We start from the raw sequence: 19,804 nt of genomic DNA, 5'->3' as shown, positions 1-19,804 counted from the left end.
TATACCATGTGCATATATGACTGAGTCAAAATAAATAAAATGCAAAGCTTTCGAATCTATAACATCCTGGGGGTGCTAGCCTCAGTCCTCTCCTTACAGGGGCAGTCCTGCAGGAGTGTGGGCCGTGGGCAGCTGGGGAGCGGCCTCTGGGGGCGGGGGGGTGGGGCGGCAGCACACCTGGATCTCCTCGATAGTGTGCACGATGAAGGTGTCCTGCAGGTCCTCCATGGCCCCCTCCATCCAGTTGTTGAAGGGTGCGGCCCGCTTGGCATATTCCAAGTACAGCTGGTCAATGGTCTCCAGCAGTTTTTCTGTCCGCTGGGAGTGCCAATGGCATGGAGGTGGGGAGGTGTTTAGCAAAGTCATGTCCAGAATCACCGCGTCCCCCCATCCCTATTCCCAACAGCCTTCGAGATCCTCCCGGCCAGCCCAAAGGGGTTCAGGTCTGGAAGCACAAGACTAACTCAGACAGAAAGAACAGGCTCTCTCTGAGGTGCTGGTTCTTAATATGGGGTGTACGGACCACTCCCCAACTGAGTCACCCAGCCTGGGCCCCAGAGAGTATGGTTTGGAGAACAAGAAAGTTCTCAAACAGCCGGGGTGGGGCTGAGTACACTAAACCGGGAGGATGGGATATGATTAGGACATCTCCATCAGGGCAGAGGTCAAGTCCAGGGTCAATGTGAGCCTTCCACAGGCAGGCCAGGCCAGGGGAAGGTCCGGGGAACCCAGTGGAGCCTCTCAGCCCAGAGCAAAGAGAGTTGCTGAAGGCAGGCCTCCGCCTCCCTCCGGGGCCCTCACCTCCAGAGCTTCCCTCCGCTTCTGGGTTAGGGCCCCCAGATTGTCCCACTGGTCACAGATCCTTTGGCACCGGGCGTTGACACTGGGTGAGTCGTAATAGTCCAGCTCACTGGGAGGGAGGAGGCAGGAGGAGTCAGATGACCCAGGTGACCCAGGTGGCCTGCTCTCCTCTCCCTGGGGCTGGGGCGCTGGTGGCACTGGAAGGCCAGGTGTGCTCGCTTCGTAAAGGCCTTCCAGGACTCCCCTCCCACTCTCAACTCCTTGGCTTTCAGGAGACCACTGGCAGGAGACCAGCGAAGGCCAGTTCTCCTCTGCAAGGGCCCCCACCCCAACCCTGCGAAAACGCCCAATGACAGGAAGCCACTAAGGCCAGCCGAGAGCTCGGAGCCAAGACCTGGTCGTCCTCTGGTCCCACACCAGCTACAGGTGAGGACCGAAGGCCTGGGACAGGACGGTCACAGGCTACTCCCCACCTGGGGGGAACGTCCTTAGCCTTCCGTACTGATGACTTTTCAGGCCACGCCCCCACCTCCCACAGCGCCCCTGTGCCCGCTGGGCCGGGCCTACTTGAGCTCCTGCGCAATGGCGGCGATCTGCTCCACGCGGTCCTGGTGGGCGGCCAGGTCGCTCTCGAAGGCCTCGTGCTTCTTGAGCAGGGCCTTGATCTCCGAGAGGGTGGCCGTCTCGTAATCCTTCTGTCGCAGCATGGCCTCTTTGCCTGGGGTCACAGACAGGGCACGAGGCTGGGCGAGAGCCGGGCGGTCCCACCTTCTTGACCCCAACTACCCACCCCTCAGGGCCCGGGAGCTCCACTTCCGCTACCTCCCGAGGAGGCGTGCCCTATGCGATGATCAATTATCTGCAGTCCGAGAAAGCAGACATGCAACCGGAACACCCATCCACGATGGGGCAGGGGCGGGAAAGTCACCACTTTCCATGCAGTATGTCAGGGCCATCGGGCGTGGTGATGTACAAAGGCTATGCCGGACCAGGAGGGGAAGTTAGGGCATAACATGAACTTTATAAACAGCAGGAAACGATGATCTATGCCTGTGGTATAACCAGGGAAAAGCAAGCCAAGCCCCTCAGGGATACTCCATCTTTAGTTTCTCCAGTTTCTCCAGTTATAGTTGCTGGTCCCCAGCAGCCCGGCAGGGACCCCTCCCCTCAATTACGCTCAGTGTGGGTAGCATGTCCAGTGCACTCTGCACATAAGCCATCAGTGGCCAGAACCTTCTCCCATCATCAGGTGCACTGCCCCCCCTTTATAGGGGCAAGGCACACTTGGATTTCTTGGATTTTTGTTTCCCAGGAGAAAAAGGGGATGAGAAATGACCCCCCAGACTGTTGTTAGACAATGGTTATCAGCTACCCTGGGAAGCAGCTGCTGCAGGGCAGGGGCTGACCTGGCCTTGCCTGCACTCCCACCTCCTGTGTTTGCACCCATCAGGGATGCTCAGCCCCTCTCAGTAAACAAAGGCTGGGCTGTGAGGTGAGAGCTTCTTTCCTTCTCTTTACTCTTTTTTCTTTGTCAGAATAATAATATGACAAGTTTAGGGGAAAAATATCACAGATGAGCCTACTTATCTACTCCTTTTCAGTCCTGCCTTATATGGATACACCATCAGGTGTATATAAATAAGGTTTCCTGCTTTTAAAATACTCAGCAGCACGTCATCAGTTTCTCCTCTGGCTCCAGCGGCTTTTACATGAGCCACTCTGACGGCTGCATAACATTCTGTCGCGTGGCCGAACCGTCACTGGCGTAACCACTCTTGCCCTACCATGGGGCGTTCAGGGCCCTCAGCTTGCACTACTGTAGATGGTCTCATCGCAAACATCCCAGACACGTGACTTCGGCCATGCTTAGGGTTAATTTTTTAGACAGTCTCAAGAAATGGAATTCCCGGGTAAGCGGGCAATAACACTGTCAAGCGTGAGTACGTGTAGCCAGACTGCTGTGCCGGCATCTACAGGCATGCCAGCACCTCTCATGACCTTGCTGGTGGCTGGCGAGCTGGCGGGGCCAATCCTTGCTCTGTACCTTTTGGCAAGCTGTTCCTGGGCTCCGGAGAGGACACGATAGGAGCATGTGGGTGAACAGGTGCAATTTCCACCATCCCCCTTCTACTCCGCACATGCACGCTTGGATAAACAGCTCCGTACGTGCACAGTGGAATGTGGGGCAGCAACCTCGTATCACTGTATACACAGCTCAGCAAACCCCCTCTGCTGAGCCAGGCACGCTCCTATCCCCAACCAAGCCGCGCTACCCCCAAGTGGCCGTCCCTACTCGTCTCCAGCCTAATGTCTGACGATCACAACAGAGCTGGGTGGGGGTGTCTTAGGGCACTGAGCTCCACTGGCCCGTTGGTCTGCCCCAGGGTCTCCAGCTAAAAAGGCTGCATGGCCCTAGGAGATCGGCGGCATGGCCCCCTCTCCAGCCCCAGCCCAGGTTCTGAGGAAAAGACCATTCCAGGTATGATCTTCTCTCTTTGGAGTTAACCTTAGCTGCCAACAAGCAGACATCAGACATGGCCCCAAGAACCTCCAGGTCAGAGTGATGGAGACACACAGGTGCTAAGGCCAGGGCTCCAGGGTACTACAGTGGGAGGCCAGAAACAGGAAAAGGGCAGGCATTGGAGGGAAGATATCAAGGGCTACCATTTACTGAGCATGTTACACGGGCCAGGCACCCGACTAAGCATAAAATGCACTTATGATGCGTAAGCATACAACAACCCCATGAGGAGGTATGCTGAGTTGAATAGTGTCCCCCCAAAACGCATGTCCAACCCAGAACCTCAGAATCTGACCTTATTTGGAAATGGGGTCTTTGCAGATGTAATTAGTTAAGATGAGGTCATACTGGATTAGGGCGGGCCCTAAATGCAATGACTGGTGTCTTTAGTAGGAAACTGAAAGGCAGACTGAGTCACAGAGACCCAGAGAGAAGCAGCCACGTGGTGATGGAGGCAGAGATTGGAGTGATGCTGCCACCAGGCAAGGAACACCGAGGCCTGCCAGCAACCACCAGACGTGGGGAGGAAGCATTGGACAACCTCCCCCTCAGAGCCTCCAGAAGGAGCCAACCCTGATGACAATTCACTTTAGGACTTCTCGTCTCCTGAATTGTGAGAGAATGCATTTCTGTCCTGTTCAACCACCCAGTTTATGGTAAATTGCAGCCCTAGGAAACTAATCCGGGAGGGTACGTCATCACCTGCATGTCATAGACAAGGAAACAAGACCACTGGTCCAAGTTACACTGCTTCAAGGTGGCAATGTCGGGGTTTGAACCCCAACCTAATTCAGGGAAGAAAAAATCATTATAGTGACAGGAATAATTAACACATATATAGCATTGTACTATGCCAGGAACTCTTTTCCGTGCATCTAATGTATTAAGACATTTAACCCTCATAAACCTGTGAGGTTGGTACTATTATTGTCCCCACTTTACAAATGAGAAAACTGAGGCAACCAAAAGGCTGATGAACTTGCCTAATGTCAAGGGACTAGCAAGAGACAAAACAAAACAAATAAAAAACAAGAAAAAAAGGAGTTGTGGCTGGTGGTTCAGCATGAAAGCCAGACCCTTGGAGTCGGGGGCAGGGGCTAGGCTGGCCTTACCATCCGTCCAGGCCTCGTGGATGGAGGCCTTCTGCCGGAACTTCTCTGCCAGGTGGTCGAGCCGCTCCAGCCTCCGGATCTCATTCAGCAGCCACTCCTCATAGCCCTTCTCTGCCTGCTCCAGGCAACCCCATGCGTTGTTGATGTCCTGTTAAGGATGGGAGGCACAGGGTCAGCCCGCCTGGCCCCCCGAGACCCCAGAGCTGCTCCGTGCCTTCCAGGAGGAGCCTCCTCCCCATCTCAGCCATCCCCGTCCAGCCTGCACGGTGTTTCCCAGGGCTCCCGGGCACCAGGCCTCCTGGACAGAGAGTGGGGCTGCCCAGCTATGGGGTGTTGGGTGTGCAGCTCAGTGGGCAGAAAGCCCAAGGCCCTCTGTGCTCCAGGACTGGCTTCTGACAGGATTCTGAGCAATCACAGAGCTCACAGGGCCAGCCAGGGAGACAGAGCAACAGACTGAACGAGGCAGACAGGTGTGGGAGCCTCCCAGCCTTCCCACATTTCTGGGTCCACTCATGGGTCCCAGCCTCCGGGCCCTGGGCAATAATAGCCTGGAGCCTGTAGGGACCCTGGCCTCGGTGAGCCAGCCAGGAGCTGCCCAGAGATAGTGACAGGTACTGAGCATAAACCCACAGGCCTTCAGACAGGGAGCCACTGCCAGGGCCATCCCCTACAGTTAGCACAAGGGCACCCCTGGGCAGTGATGGCTGACCCAGCTCAAGTGCCACCCAGGTCCCTGCCATGTGGCAGGGGCCACACTGCATCCACCCAGAGGAGGGGCTTTAAAGCACAGAGCACCCTCCAGATAGCAGCAGCTCTGGCCATCTAAAAACTGCTGATTCATCCTGTAAAAGGATGCAGTTTTCCAAACTGCATGTACAACGTCACAGCCTTTTCCCTGTCCCCCAGAGTCCCCCCAGGATCCTGCTTCCTTTTCCAATGCTGTCTGCATGCTTCTCCCCGTCCCTTCCATTCCTGCCTTATGTGCTCATGTCTCCTCATCAACTCTCCATTGCAAAGGGCAAAAGCTCTACCCTGTTGAATTTTAAATTTTCTTTTACACGTTTCCCTGGCTCATAAAATTTCTCACATTCTGCGGAGACGGTAAAGAGGAAAGAATAACAAAAAGTGACATAAATGAAGAAAATTTTATGACATGGAAACCTGGTCACAATATATTGTTGTTGCTTTTAAAGCAGCTCATTAATTAAAACATGCTTTAGGATTCCCTTCAAAATTATATTTACGGAGACTAAAAGAATCTCTTTCCCCCCCAACATCTTTTAAGTTGATCCTGGGTAGTAAGATTATGAATAATTTCTATTTTCTGAATTTTGCTTATTTATACCTTTGAAATATCCTACCAAAAAAATTACTTAAGGTAATAAAAACAATTTTTAAGTAAGATTCCATTAAAGTGAAAATTAACCTTATTGCTATCATACCCTGTTTGGTTCAACATATCAAGAGGGATTTTGTTTGCAAAGATGATTTTTCTGAGGGGTAGGGAGGAAGGTGCTGGGGGCAGATCCAAGTGAATGTTCAGGGGTCTGGAAGGGCAAGTCTGACCCGGAATGGTGAGGAGAGAAGGGGCTCTGTTCCTGGGGAGGGAGGGAACCCCACATGGCTGAGTGTGGGCTGGAGACTGGGTGGTCACCTGGAAGGGAGAACTGGTCTCTGGAGCAGGGTGGGCAGGTAGAGAGCACGCGCCCCCGCCCTGCCCCACTCACGATGCGGCATTTGATGGTGAGCCAGCACAGCTCAGGGTGGGGGCAGCCCGGGCGCTCACCGAGACCATCCTGCCCTCGGAGGGCATGAAGGCGGGCCGGTTGCTGAGCCGCAGCTTGGTCTGCAGCGTGTTGAAGTTGATCTCCAGCTGGCACTTCTCCTGCACCTTGGGCGGCTTGTGCAGGCGCCGGTAGTCTCGGAAGTCCTCCAGCTTCTGCTGCATGGCGTGCATGGTGTTCTCGGGTACCCGGTTCTCCAGCCACGGGATGGTGCGGCGGATCCACTCCAGCAGCTGGAGGTAGCAGGGGAGGATGCTGGGATGGGGGCAAGGACTGGCCTCCCTCTCCTCCTGATGCTGGGGGGGCATCTCTCCTGACGGCACGCTCTTTCCCAACTACCCCCCCAGGCCACTCGGCCGGGTTCCAGGGCATTCCCTCTGAGAATCAAAGGCCTCATGAAGCCTGGCCGCTAGGGTATGTTAACTCACAGCCAGCATCACTCAACCTCCCTGCTCTGCCAAGGGGAGACCTGGGGGCAAGATGGCTCAGCTAAGAGCAGGAGACCCGAGTTCTATTTCTAGGTCTACTACCTGGCTGGGCCTCAGTTTCCTCATCTTATCATGAAGGTGTGAACACTCATTCCCTGAGGCCCCTGCCACCTGACCTTCTAGGATTCTAGAATGTGGGTCCCTGACTCAAAAAGGAAGAGGCTGGCCTCTGGGGCACAGGCAGGGATTGTTTTCCTCGATGAGGTGACGGAAGAGGAGTGGAAGTGATGAGAGGAAAGACGTGATCCCCTGCAGGGTACCAGGCACGTGGCCTGAACTAACTCATCTGAATGATGGCGAGAGCTACGTTGTCATGGGGTTAAGTACTGTGATCCTGCCTCAGGTGGCGGAGGTGGTAACCAAGGCACTGTGAGGTTCTGTGACTTGCCAAGGTGACCAAGGTGGAATGGTAGCACAGGGATTAAACCCAGGCACCTGGGCACCAGAACTTGGGTTGTCACTATGCTGGACGGCAGATCTGATCTACCGAGAGGCTGGGCTGAGCTGTTCAGAGGGCTGAATTCTTCTAAGGAAGAAGCAAGTGGAGCTCTAACCCAAATGCAGCCAATGGCAGGACAGCAGATCCAGTCCTGTCCCCTCCTGTCCCCTGGGTGGGCCCAGCTGCTAAGCTAGCCTGAGCCAGCACTGATTTCTCCCCCGTTCATATCCTCTGAGAACCGCATACTCCTTTTCTAGTCCAAGCGAAACCCCCAGCACAACAGTACACTCACTGGTCTCGAAAGGCCTCCGAGGTCCCTTAGCACAGCTCTCACTTGTTAAGTGAAAAAAAAAACAAGACCCAGAGAGGTGAAGGGATTTCCCAGGCTTACTCTCGGTGACAGAAAAAGCCTGGAACTCGGCTCTCCAAAGCCCAGATTGGCCCCGGACCCACCCTCTGCTTTCTGGGAGAGCAGAAGCAGAGCCGAAGCCGCCCTAGGAGGACTGCTGGGGATGAGGGATGACACCCAGCCTGGGACTGTGCCTGGGCACAGATGTGGAGGTACGGGTTCTGGGGCCCCCTCGTCTCTCAGGGCAGGGTGGCGGGGCCTTGCTGGGGCCAGGCCGGGAGAACCCAGAGGGAACCCACATCGCTGGCCAGCTTTTCGTAGTCTTCCATGAGGCGCTCATTCTCCTGGTTGACGGCCAGCACCTTGCAGATGCGATTGGCGGCTGTCTCGGCCTGGCAACAAGACAGAGAGGGACACGGTCAGCCTCACGACAGCGGGAGCGCCTGGCACACGCCTGCGGTGACAACGTCTCCCCCCGCCCCTGCAGATCACGCGGTTGGAAGGCACCTCCCAAGACTCTGAATTCACAGGCTCCTCGCCATCCTCTCTGCCAGCCCGGGCCGAGTCCCACAGATCACGTGAGCCCAGACGGAGACCTTAGCGGCTGAACTGGGGGCCCCTGAAGAAGAGCCTAAGTTTGAGATCCAACATGTATGTTGGAAAGAAACTAATCCAATGACTGGTAGAATCGAAATACTCAGCTCAGGTGGAGGGGTGAGAAAATCCATGCCCATCCTGGAATTCCAAACTGGAGACCCTGGGACTCCCAAGGCTCAAGGCTTTCAGACTGGCTTTGCCAGCATCTTGGAGATGCAGGAATTCTAATCTGGGAGTCCTAGAATAAGGTGCTGATAAGGAGCGGGGCCTCTCAGGACCCCTGCAGAATCTCTCTAGGCTCCTGGCCCAAAGCCCAAAGAACTTTAAGAGAAGCTGCAGGAATTAAGGATCAACCCAGCACAGGTAGGATGTCCAGAAAGCAGGCACGGGCACCTCTGGGAAAGCTATGCACACACTCCACACCGAGTGCTGGGCCAGCAGACACCCGATGTGGGCCTTGGTGGCAAGAGGAACTAAACAGGACTGAACAGCAATCAGATACAAAAGGCCCAGCAACCCCAGGGGACACTGCTTCTCCCGCTTAGAGGGCACTGTGCACCCGACACCGGCAGGGGCCAGGCGCTCCTAAACCCACTTTGCTCAGGTGATCTTTGAATGCAGTTCTTGTACACATCCTAACCCAGCTGCAAGGGGAGGGGAACTTGAAGCCATTGTGGGGGTCCTGTGATAGGAAGATGGCCTAAGGGTGGCAGCAGATAACGCCAATGAGCAAACAGACAAGCATCCTGGGGCCCTGGAGAAGGGTGACCCTGCAGATGGCAAAGGTTTAAGGAGGAGAAAGATGGGACCTTGTGCCCGGTTGATGAACAAGACAAAACGGGTTTCAACTGCAGCAAGATAAACTGAGGCCAGGCATCAAGAAGTTCCTGAGAATGACGGTGCTTTGACTTGGGAAGGAACAACTGAGAAGATGTAAATGCTTTTTCATTGCAGAACTCTGCAAATAGAACACACGCCCACCCAATCATGTGATGCGTGGGTGACTGCCAGGTGTGTGTGCGAGGGGGCAGGATGAGATCACCATAAAGGTTCTTCCAAGCTCCAAGCGAAGACACTGCACCCTCCAGGGCGAGGTTTCAGGGCGGGTGGGCCTCCAGTGGGAGAGCTGTGGGCGTGGCCAGAGGGCGAGCTGAGAGTCCCAGGTCTCAAGAAACTGAGACAAGCAGTCAATCCTTAGATCCTCACCACTGCGCCCCAACCTAACTCTGTCCTGGAGATGCCAAGGCCACTTCTCACAGGACCATCAGGAACTCCTGACAGATCGTCCTTCCTCTAAGGAAACAACAAGCAACCGTGGGGGATCCCAAGAGGCCACAAGGAGAGAAATTCCTTCCTGGAGCCCGTCCCAGATGTGGGGCCCCGGAACGAACAGGGTCATGGGAACTGGGCTGATGTCCCCATGAAGCTGCCCCAGGAATCTGCCTGGAGTCACCGGGGCCACGTCCCTTGAAGGCTGGGGAGGGGACCCGGGGGAGGCCAGGGCTCTCCCGTGTGCTGACATGTATGTAAGACTGTGGGGTGGCTGCAAAGCCCCCAGCCCAACGTGCTGACCAAGCAAGTAAGGATCACAGGTAGCCCCTAATCGTCGGCGAGACGCAGCTGCCACTGTGATGGCGAATGGATCAAGCCCACCTTCATCGTGTTCTCCTCCTGAGCCATCTCAAGATCCTGGGCTCAGAGGCCATAAGCTTTGATCTGTGTGTCAATCTGTGAACTTGGTGGACTGAGGCCTGTGCTCATGGGATTCTGGAAGGCATGTCCCGCGGGCCTTAAGGGCCTTGGCCGTCCCTCAGAGGCCCCAGGGTCAAAGGGCGCTCCTTTTGGATGAAGTCTAGGGGAGTTCCCGGGTGGGCCTCCGGGGACTTTTTATAAATATCATCAAATGGGCTGAGAAAATATTTTATAGAAACAGGCCAAAGGACGACTTCCAAGTGCCAAAGGAAAAGATTACAAGAAATTTGTGTTGACCCTTCCATGGTTTGTTTTTTTGTTTTTTATGACCCACTTTAAGGTGTATTGTTATACACTGTAATACAAAACAATGTGCTTAGTTTTATATGAGTTATTTGTTTCTAAGTTACGGATTATTAGCCCCGGAGCGCTTAGCTATCCTCAAATGAAACCCTCAGCTATTCCAGGCCAAACTGCCACGCTACTAATCAGCATCAAATTAGCTGGTACAGGTACAGTCTGGAGAGGAAGCAGCCTCCATGCCGGTGACATCCAACAGCCACATGAGGCCAAATGACGCGCCGTGGCGCTGCCACCCACCACCTACAGTCATGCGAGTGCCACGAAGATCTCATCTGTGACATTTGTCGTCAAAAATTTCCCAAATCTAGCTAGAATTGCCTTCCTCCCACAGCTTCCCACTGCCTAGTCTTTCTCCATGTCCCAAGTCAGCTGCCTGCCCTGGTGTCCCTGCCAGCGAGGCCCCCAGACACAAGGGAGCCAACCCCGCGGCGCTCAGCCCTGACCCCAGCGACCGACTCTGGCTTTGCCCCCAGTCCTCACTCCAGGCAGCGGGACGGACGTGCTCTCCTCTGGAGGCTGCACCGTCACACCATGGAGCGTCGCACAAGCTGTGACCACCTTCCTCCACCTTCCCTGAGCCTTTCAGTTGCAGATCCCCACCACTCAACCCTTAAGAGCCTCAAGCTCCAGTGTCTGCCGCTCGAGAAGCCTCCACGCCCCGCAGCCCTGCAGCGCCCCTCCCCTGCTCAGCTCTGCCGCAGAGCAGGGGTTAGGCCACAGCATCACGAGCTTGTTTATTAAGAGCTTTCCCGGGTGGACCATGAATCCCTCGAGGGCAGGAACGGGGTTTCTTTCCCTTAGAAGATTCACAACCAGCTGGCGACAAATGGAAGGCTGCGAACAGCATCATCTACTCCTAAAAGCATCCAGAACCCCCTACAGCAAGTCCGGTTCGTGCCCCAAAAGGCTGTTTCTCAGAAACAGTTCCCAATATGCCATGAATGTTAAAGCAACAAACTACACAAACAAACGCTGGTTGCCACAAGCCATTCTAAACCCCTCCAGGGGAAGAGGAGGGGAGAGGAAAGCTGAGAAAGGATGAGAACCAAAACCAACGCGTCAGACAGGAGTTGGTCCTCATCTGACTAGGTGCGTCCATCACACACACTGGCATCCGTACAAGTGCAGTACCCACACAGGCACACAAACACGTGTACACCTGCACGCACGCATGTATTAGACTCGGCCGTCTTTCTAGTTCCACCGCCCAAGGCTTGATAAGAGAAAGACAGTGAAGAGGATGCAGGGCACTGGGCGTGGGTTTCAAGGACACTTTCCCCCACTGGCTCCAGACACGGAGACAGTCAAGACAAGAAGAGTCTATGAGTCTGAAAGACTCCTCCTTCTTCCACGGGAGAGGGGCAAGATTCCCCTCCCACCAGCCTGCTGAGCTGTAAGCAGTTGCCTGACTCCTTCGAAGTGGGATGGGAGGGGCAACTCTGGGTAAGGCTCCTGACCCAGGACGTGAGAGGAACACACCCCCATCCCCACCCCCCCACCCCATCCCCCCAGCTGGTGACCTTGTCCTCATGTATGGACAAAAGGAGCATGAAATGATTGCAACAAGGATGAGTGAGAGGGAATAGGGCATGGGGGGAGGTGGTATGAGATTTGGGAGGGAGAAAAGCAGGCTGCTTCACACACTCTGCACACACACGCGCGCGCGCACACACACACTCCCTTCCGAGCATCACCAGCCAGGACACAGGGAAGGCTTCAGAGACAGGGAAGGCCAGTGTCAACGGGCATGAAGCCCAGGAGAGAACCCTGCAGGAGCAGGGGAGGAGGAAGGAGAGCTGGAAAGAGGGGAAAGACCACGGCCGAGAGCTCAGCCTAGCCCTGGGTGCAGGCAAGACTCTGTGCGGTTCTCAGGGCTAGAGGCCCAGTGAGGCAAGTAGATAGATGGTGCGCACATCCTGCCTAAAAGGTAGGGTATAAGAGGGGCCAGAAGAAGCTGACAAGAAAGAGCAGCAGCAGAGGTGGGACAAAGAGAAAGAAGCAGCAAGAGGCAGGCCAGAGAAGAGGCTGAAAGGGCTGGGCCTCCTGGGGAGGCTGGGACACCCAGGATGGGGAGCCTCCAGGCGGGGCTGTTTCCTGTCGGGCAGTACCCATGAGGCCTGGAAGGAAAGTGAGGAAGGTCTTGGGTGCCCATCCAGGCAGGGCATGGGGCGCCTCTATTGCAAAACTGTCATACTTATTCTGTTAGAAGACATTTTTACTGCCATTTGCAAGATTATTTTTGTAAAAAATATTCAAATCTTCATGGTCGATGGTGCACACAGGGCACCCCTGGGTAGTATGCAACCTGCACCACTGTCCCTGGCAGGCCTGGTTGGGAAGGATCAGGCAGGACTCTGAGCCTCTGGACTGGACACCGGGGGGAAGGCAGAAGACTTCGCCCTGCCCTGGCTGCTGGGTAATGTGAGAGGGTAGCCTTGCTTAAGTAGATGGAGGGAGAGAGAGAGACGTGAGGAGGTGCTGGATATTTAAGAGAATAGGCAGGAAGCAGAGCCAAGAACTGTGCCGCCTGGGATAAGGGCTCTCAGCTCAGTCCAGGGGAGGAGCCGAGACCGCAAGCTTCTCTCCCGTTTGTGGCACCTATTATGCCAGAGTGTAGGGACAGAGATGCAGGCCATCCAGAGGCTGGCGTTCTCAGGCATCTTTAAGTGTCCTGGCCAAAGCTCAGAGAGCATCTTGCCCTCCTACAAGGGGCTGGGGTTGCGGTAAGGGGAGGGGGGCTTTTCTAATCCTGCCTTTCATTCCACGGGCTGCAGTTCCAAGGGGCTGCGGCTGGAGTATCCAGGGCGGATGGAAGAGATGGGCAAAAGGGCGCTGGGAGAGAGGGCAAGGCAGAGGGAGAGCTCACCTTCTGCGCACCGAGAAGGCGTGGCAGTGACATGAAACATTAGGTCACATGGCCTTCCCATCCGGCCTTAGCGTGCCTACATATCTGCACAGAGAAGGAGAAGAGGTTGAGAGAAGAAAGTAGGCAGCAGCGGCGCAGAACAAACCCAAACAGCCATGGTGGACAGAGCACACAAGACAGACGGACAATGAGGGAATGGGCAGAAAGAGAAAATGAGATGATGGGAGGAGAAAGGGGCTGGGGTGGGAGAGAGATAGGGAAGAGGTGGGGAAAAAGGGGTGGGGAGAGGGGGGCTGGGGAAGGCTGAGCAGAGGGTTGGGGAGGCGGGAGCATCGCCCCATCATGCATTTCAAAACAGGCCACTCAGACTCCATGCAGAGGGTGGGAAATTTGCCTGAGTATGTGGCAGCTCCAAGGCCCAGAGCTGAGAGGGCCAAGCCTGTGGTCTGTCGTCATAGCGACCTGGATGTTGTGCTTCTAGGGTCCTGCCTGTGAGGGGACCTGGGGGAGGGGCGCCTGCCACCCGAGCTAAGCCTGCTAATGAAAATATTCAAATCTTCAGTGTCTGCAGTGTGAATGATGCCTTTGTGGAGTGCAGAACCTGCACAACTGGACTTTAACCTCAGGCCTCCCTGGGCAAACCTGGGTCAGGACACGTGAAGTGTTCACCGCAGCCCACCCTTTCCCATCGTCTCCCCAAGGGGTTGTGCAGAATGACCCCGCACGGGGGCCCCAAGCAAGATATAGAAGGCACCAAGGCCCAACAGGGCTGTGGACAGATTTGCTAAACCACGCCTGTGAGCGGGAGAAAGGCGGGGGCTTCGTGACGCCTCTGCAGAACAGGTCGGTGAAGACAGGCGGCGCCTCCCCAGATCTGCCTCTGTAAGGGACGCCTGCTGCTCTGTTAAAGCTATAGCCTCAACAGCGGTGGGCACAGAGGGGCTGCTGCCCACAGCGCTTCCAGACCTCCAGAACCACCCCTGGCTGATCTCACCCATGCCGCCCTTCCTGCTGAAGCCCGCCATCCGGGTCCCAGAAGGTGAGCGCTTTCCCAGTGTTCTCCGAGGCAGTAGAGGAAGATGAGAGAAAGCAGAGGGGCGGGTGGGAGAGGAGTTGAGCAAGAATAACATGCCACGTTGGCACCGGGGGCTGCCGCTACCGAAGAGACAGACCATTGGACCCTGTCGACAAGGAGAGGTGGGGAGAGGAGGGGCGGGAGGGCATGGCTTGGGGTCTGGCATGAGGTGTGCTGGGCAAGGAAGGAGCAGGGGGCCCTGGGTACCTTCTGGGCTCCAGAGAAGGCGTGGTAGAAGCTGGACACGTAAGTCATGATGGCTTTCTCATCCGGGCGGGCTGTTCCGACGATGTCTGTCAAGAAAAATCTGGAGTTAAAGCCAGCTGGTGAACACATGATACGCTTCCTGATGTGATGGGGAAAGCAGCTCTCAGAACCACCAAGTCTTCTTGCCAAGACGCTGAGCCTGCATCTAACCAGCCATCTGGCATCAGCTTCCACTTACGGGAATGCGAGAGGTAGAGGAAGGAGTGAAATGGTACCCGAGGAAGGAAACAGACAAACCAGAGTAAGGGGTACTCGGCACAGCTGGTCTGGGTTCTACAAGTTCAATGCCAGGAATGAAAGGGGTCGGAGGGAAGAGAAAAGTGCGACAGATTAGAAAAGACACAAGAAATAGAACAACGAAATGCCACGTGCAGACTCTGTTTGCATCTGGATCAAAACAAAGCAACTAAAAAGAAATAATGGGGAAATTCGATTCTGAACCAGGCAGCAGATGTATCAAGAATTATTGTCAATTTGCTTGATGTGAAAATTATTTTATGATTGCATAAGAAAATATTGCTATTTTTAAGGTATGTAATCTGAAGTATGTAGTAGTGAGATGCTGTGATGTCTGAGACTTGCTTTAAAATTTCAACAAAGAAAACAAAAGCGAAAAAAAAAAGGAAGTGTGACAAAACCTCAGTAACTGTTCTATCTGGATGGTGGGTACAGGGAAGCTAATTATATTATTCTCCCTGCTTTTGCATGTTTGAAATTGGCCTTACAACTTGACAGACATTGTCACAAACTATCATATCTTCCATCTGTTCTCCTAAGGGCCCATCCATCTTTCCAAAAAGTCATTTGTATTTCCACAAGTGCCCTCTCTCCCACTCCCTTTCCCCTGTGAAGTCAGGTATGTATATAGACCCCAAACTCAAGTCACCCCTTTGAGTTACTCATCACTGCAAGCTCCCATGTGTGTCCATGATGCACATGATAATAAACTTTTTTTCCCTCCCCTACAACCACAAAGGACCACTGCACTCCACCCCGGCACCCCCTACCCCGACTCCAAGGCCAAGCTGAGGACCATGCTCGGGCCGCCCTTTTCGACACCAGCTACCACTTCTCCCTCCAAACCTCAGGGAATCTGTCTGTGGAATCCCTGAGAAACAACTGACCCCCTGGCTCCCCAGATGAAGACCAAGCCTTCTCCCTTCTGGCCTCAGGTGCGGGGCCCGCCCTTCCTGGCCGCTGGCCGCAGCCGGGAGAAGAGCCGAAGGCCCAGAAGGAAAGCGCCTTTCACCTTCTGCATCCAACATCTTGGGGATGTCCAGGTACTTCTCCGCCACATCGAAGGCCGTGTTCAGGTTTGTAAGTGGGTCGTCCTAGGGGGAGAAGAAGAAGAAGGCGGGTGAGAGGCACAAGAAGTCTCTGGCTACCCCCATCTCGATGATCACCAAGACTGGGGGCGGGGGGACTGCCACATGCCGCGGAGCAACGGAGAGCGCCACAACTACTGAACCTGTGCTCTACAGCCCGCGAGCCACAACTGCTGAGCCTGAGTGCTGCAACTACTGAAGCCCGCGCGCCTAGAGCCCGTGCTCCAGAGCAAGAGAAGCCACCACAGTGAGATGCCCAAGCACTGCAACAAAGAGTAGCCCCTGCTTGCCTCAACTAGAGAAGAGAAAGGAAAGGAAAGGAAAAAGGAAAAAGGAAAAAGGAAAGGAAAGGAAAAAGGAAAGGAAAAAGGAAAGGAAAGGAAAGGAAAGGAAAGGAAAAAGGAAAGGAAAGGAAAGGAAAGGAAAGGAAAGGAAAGGAAGAAGGAAGAAGGAAGGAAGGAAGGAAGGAAGGAAGGAAGGAAGGAAGGAAGGAAGGAAAGAAAGAAAGAAAGAAGGAAAGAAAGAAAGAGAAAGAAATGCAAGCTAAGACCAGGCACTGGCCTGGGAGCCATCAGTCTTGGCTTCTGGTTTCAGCTCCACCACCAGCCAGCTAGCTGGACTGGTAAGTAACCTAACCTCAGTGTCCCCACCGGTTACTCAAGAGTTGGCCTAGGAGCTCTCAAGCCCCTTTGGCGCTCATATGAAATGTGGGGCTCCTTCAAACAGCTACAGTCTTCTGACTACATTCTGGCCCTGCTATCTTCTCAAGAAAACTTATTGGGGATCGGTGAGGAGGTGGAGTAATCGGAACCCTCGTGCACTGTTGGTGGGATTGTAAAATGGTGCAGCTGCTGTGGAAAACAGTATGGAGGTTCCTCAAAAAGTTAAACAAAGAACTACTATATGACTCAGCAATTCCACTCCTGGGTCTATACCCCAAAGGATTGAAAGCAGGGACTCAAATAATTTGTACACCCACATTCACAGCAGCATTATACACAATAGCCAAAAGGTGGAAATAACTCAAACGTCCACTGACAGATAAATAGATATGGAATATTATTCTGCCGTAAAAAGAAAAGAGGTCCTGAGACGGGCATACTACAACATAGACAACCTGGAAAACATTATGCTAAGTGAACTAAGTCAGACTCAAAGGGACAAATATTATATGATGCCACTTACATAGGCACCTACAAGAGTGGTCAAATTCAGATACAGAAAGTAGAGTGCCAGGGACTGGCGGAAGGGGGAGTGGAGAATGATGGCTTAAAGGGTTCAGAATTTTAGTTTTGCAAGATGAAGAGCTCTGGAGTTGGGTGGTGGTGATGGGTACACACCAGTGTGAATGTGCTTAAGGCCACTGAACTGTGCACTTAAAAATGGTTAAAGTGGTGCTTTAAAAAGTATGTATATTTTACCAAAAAAAAAAAAATTTAATGTGGAAAAAAACCCCATAACTTAGTCGGGGGAGTTCCTCGCTGGACCTCCCACTCGATTCTTGGTTCCCAGACTAACCCAAAGCAAATGGCTTTGTCAGCCTACCACTCAGCTTCCGCGTTTGCCAAGGTGAGGGTCACAGGGTACAAAAGGATAAATCCATTCATCTGGGACGCATTCAGGAAGAAACTGCTCAAAATAGAGAAGGTGGAGTCCTTCTGGGAAAGTCTCTGACAGCTTCCAGAATAATAAAAAACCACTGTCAAGCAGCAACAGTCATTTCCGTCCAGGCCCTCGGCCATCCTCAGGCCCCGGGTGCACACCCACCTGCCCCCCTCGATTCCCAGGGACCGCCAGGCCCCCCACGCCCACCTAGAGCGGGTGCCGGAAGGAAGTGCTTCCCGGTCACAGCCCTCGGCTCTCCCCTGTTCCCAAGCACCAGAGGCTCTGGCAACCTCTGTGCTTTCTGGAAAGAATCCACGGTTCAGTGGGAACAGGTCTGTGCTGTTTCTGGATTGTACTGTTGCTACTGAATTAAAGAGAAGGGGAGACAGACAAAGAGAGACAGGGAGAAATGAAAAGACACAGAGAGGGACAGAGGGTGGGGAGAGGCTGGCCGGGAATGAGACAAAGGCCCCTGGACTCTCACCTCCCAAAAGGCTGAGGCTCCTGGAGTCGGGGGGTGGGGCGGGGGCCGAGACTGAAAAGCCACAGTCAGCACGGACCCCACTTTATGTGGGGGTGAGGAACAGCTGTGCACTGGCTGGCTGCTGCCCACCCCGGCCCCCCAAGCAGGGACACAGGCACGTGCACACCTGTCACCACAGGGCATCGGCTGACCGCTAGGGTGGTACGTGATGATGATACCTTTAAAGAAAGTCTCCGCCTCTAGGATTCCCCCACCTTGGCCCCTGTCTGGTTTGGCCACACAGCTTTCAGGTGGGTCGGGGGGTTCTCAAATCGATTTTTTTTCTCTTTGCAAAGTGGCTGAGTTAGAGGGCTGGGACCCCCCCCATCCCCCAAGAGGTCAGCTGGACCCTCGTCCACATACACCTGGATACCGCCACGCACAGGGCCAGGCAGCGGGGCTCTCTCCTTCGGCAGGTGGGCAGAGGTCCAGCCTCAAGTTTCAGGCCCAGCTTGGGGTTTCTGGAGGGGATAGAAAACTACTCCTTTCCTCCCTCACAAATCCTTTTTGGCGGTTCACCCCACCACACACCCCCCAAAAGGAGGTTCTGATGCCACAGAGCTGCTGCTGCACCAGCAACATGAAGCCTTGCTTGGCCACTGGGGGCAGAGGCAAGGTGGGGGACTTCACTGAACACTGAGCTCTCCAAGTGTCAAGGTCAAGGAGACAAATACCAGAACGGTCATTCCTAGAAGCCCTTTGCCAAGAGATTCAAGGACCAACAGGTGACATTCCAACCCGAGCTCCAGACCATATACCGGGGGCACAAGGAGGGCTCCACGGGTGGCCTCTCCCAGGATGTCTGCACCACAGGGCCTCCTGGTGCTGGGATGGGCTGAGACAGAGGATGCCGAGTACAGTCACGGTGTCCCAGACAGACCTCTCCCAGGTCAGGCCAGCAGCTTTAACCAGCCCGGACACTAAGAACCATCATGAGGCTAGACACACAGCTCCCACCTCCCGGTCTGTTCCTCAACATCTTGTTGCTCAAGAAAAGCCCCAGCAACTTCACACCAAAAGCACAGATGAATCAAGCAGCACTGAAATCCCCAGCCAAACTTCAGCAATGGGGGAAAGCAAGTCATGGCGGGAAGCTGCCCAGGACTGCAGAGCAAGCCTTGGACAAGGCTGGGACAGATGTCTCTAAAAATACGCAATATCTTAAATTATGGAAGTAATATATGCACCTTGCACAACCCAGAAAAACAGAAGGGAAAAGGCCACTTGGTATCCCTTCATCCTAACAATTGCTTTGGTGGTTCTGATATTTCTCCTGGCAGATTGGGCACGTCAGCAAGTACCTACGTGCTATGCACATACATACTCAAGCAGCCCTGATAGAGGAGGTGTTTTACTCTTACTTCTAGAAGGGTTGTCTCCTCAGCTCATCTAAGGAGACTGACACCCCTTCACACTGGGCCATGGGCTCTCAGAACAGGGGGCCCAGTCCTGCCCATCCCCCAGCCAACCAAGGGGGACCAGTCGGTAGGAGCTGCTGGGGGAGGGGGCAGGAGGGTCAGGTGAGCACACGAACCTTCCGCAGCTTCCCGTAGTCAATCAGCTCAGGCCGGTGTCGGTGAATCAAGGCACAGAAGCCGAGGCCGTCCTTCCAGCTACCCGGGGGAGAGAAGGGGGGGCAAGCTGGTGAGTCGGGCCAAGCAGTAGGGGCAAAGCACTAAGCAGGGGTCTTCTTTTTTCCAGAGATGAGTACATAACCCTTCAGAGCAGGAGCTGGGAGAAGATACCGTGGGAAGGAACTGTCTTCCTGCCACGATCCCAGGCACTGGGGTACAACACTGTGGGGCTTGGTAAGTTGAGACACACCTGCCACATCCAACCCTACCCGCCTCCAAGGTCCAGGGCCCTCGTCTGCTCTGTTCCAGAGCCCCAGGCTAGAACTTCCCAGACACGCTCCTTGGGGGTCTCCAAGGGCATCAACCAAAGGTGTATCAGGCAGTAGCTAGGAGGGACAGGGCTCCTCTCCAGGAGGAAGGGGG

The 19,804-nt window shown here is 54.4% G+C and overlaps 1 protein-coding gene across 4 annotated transcripts in view; it reads right to left on the bottom strand.

Annotated features, from left to right (window-relative positions):
• The window catches only part of ACTN1 (actinin alpha 1), a 98,321-nt gene that overhangs the window by 11,526 nt on the left and 66,991 nt on the right, over positions 1-19,804 (bottom strand). For all 4 annotated transcript variants that reach the window (XM_060004349.1, XM_060004346.1, XM_060004348.1 and 1 more), the window contains exons 6-14: positions 19,342-19,420; positions 15,604-15,685; positions 14,295-14,380; positions 7,794-7,886; positions 6,221-6,451; positions 4,435-4,582; positions 1,369-1,519; positions 802-910; positions 178-318 (exon numbers count right to left, since the gene is read on the bottom strand). In XM_060004349.1, the coding sequence (XP_059860332.1) occupies positions 178-318; positions 802-910; positions 1,369-1,519; positions 4,435-4,582; positions 6,221-6,451; positions 7,794-7,886; positions 14,295-14,380; positions 15,604-15,685; positions 19,342-19,420 (1,120 nt within the window). The remainder of the gene's footprint in view (positions 1-177; positions 319-801; positions 911-1,368; positions 1,520-4,434; positions 4,583-6,220; positions 6,452-7,793; positions 7,887-14,294; positions 14,381-15,603; positions 15,686-19,341; positions 19,421-19,804) is intronic.

This window comes from Delphinus delphis, chromosome 2 (assembly GCF_949987515.2).
Source record: "Delphinus delphis chromosome 2, mDelDel1.2, whole genome shotgun sequence".
NCBI lineage: Eukaryota > Metazoa > Chordata > Mammalia > Artiodactyla > Delphinidae > Delphinus > Delphinus delphis.
This window is presented reverse-complemented; position numbering and strand designations above follow the sequence as displayed.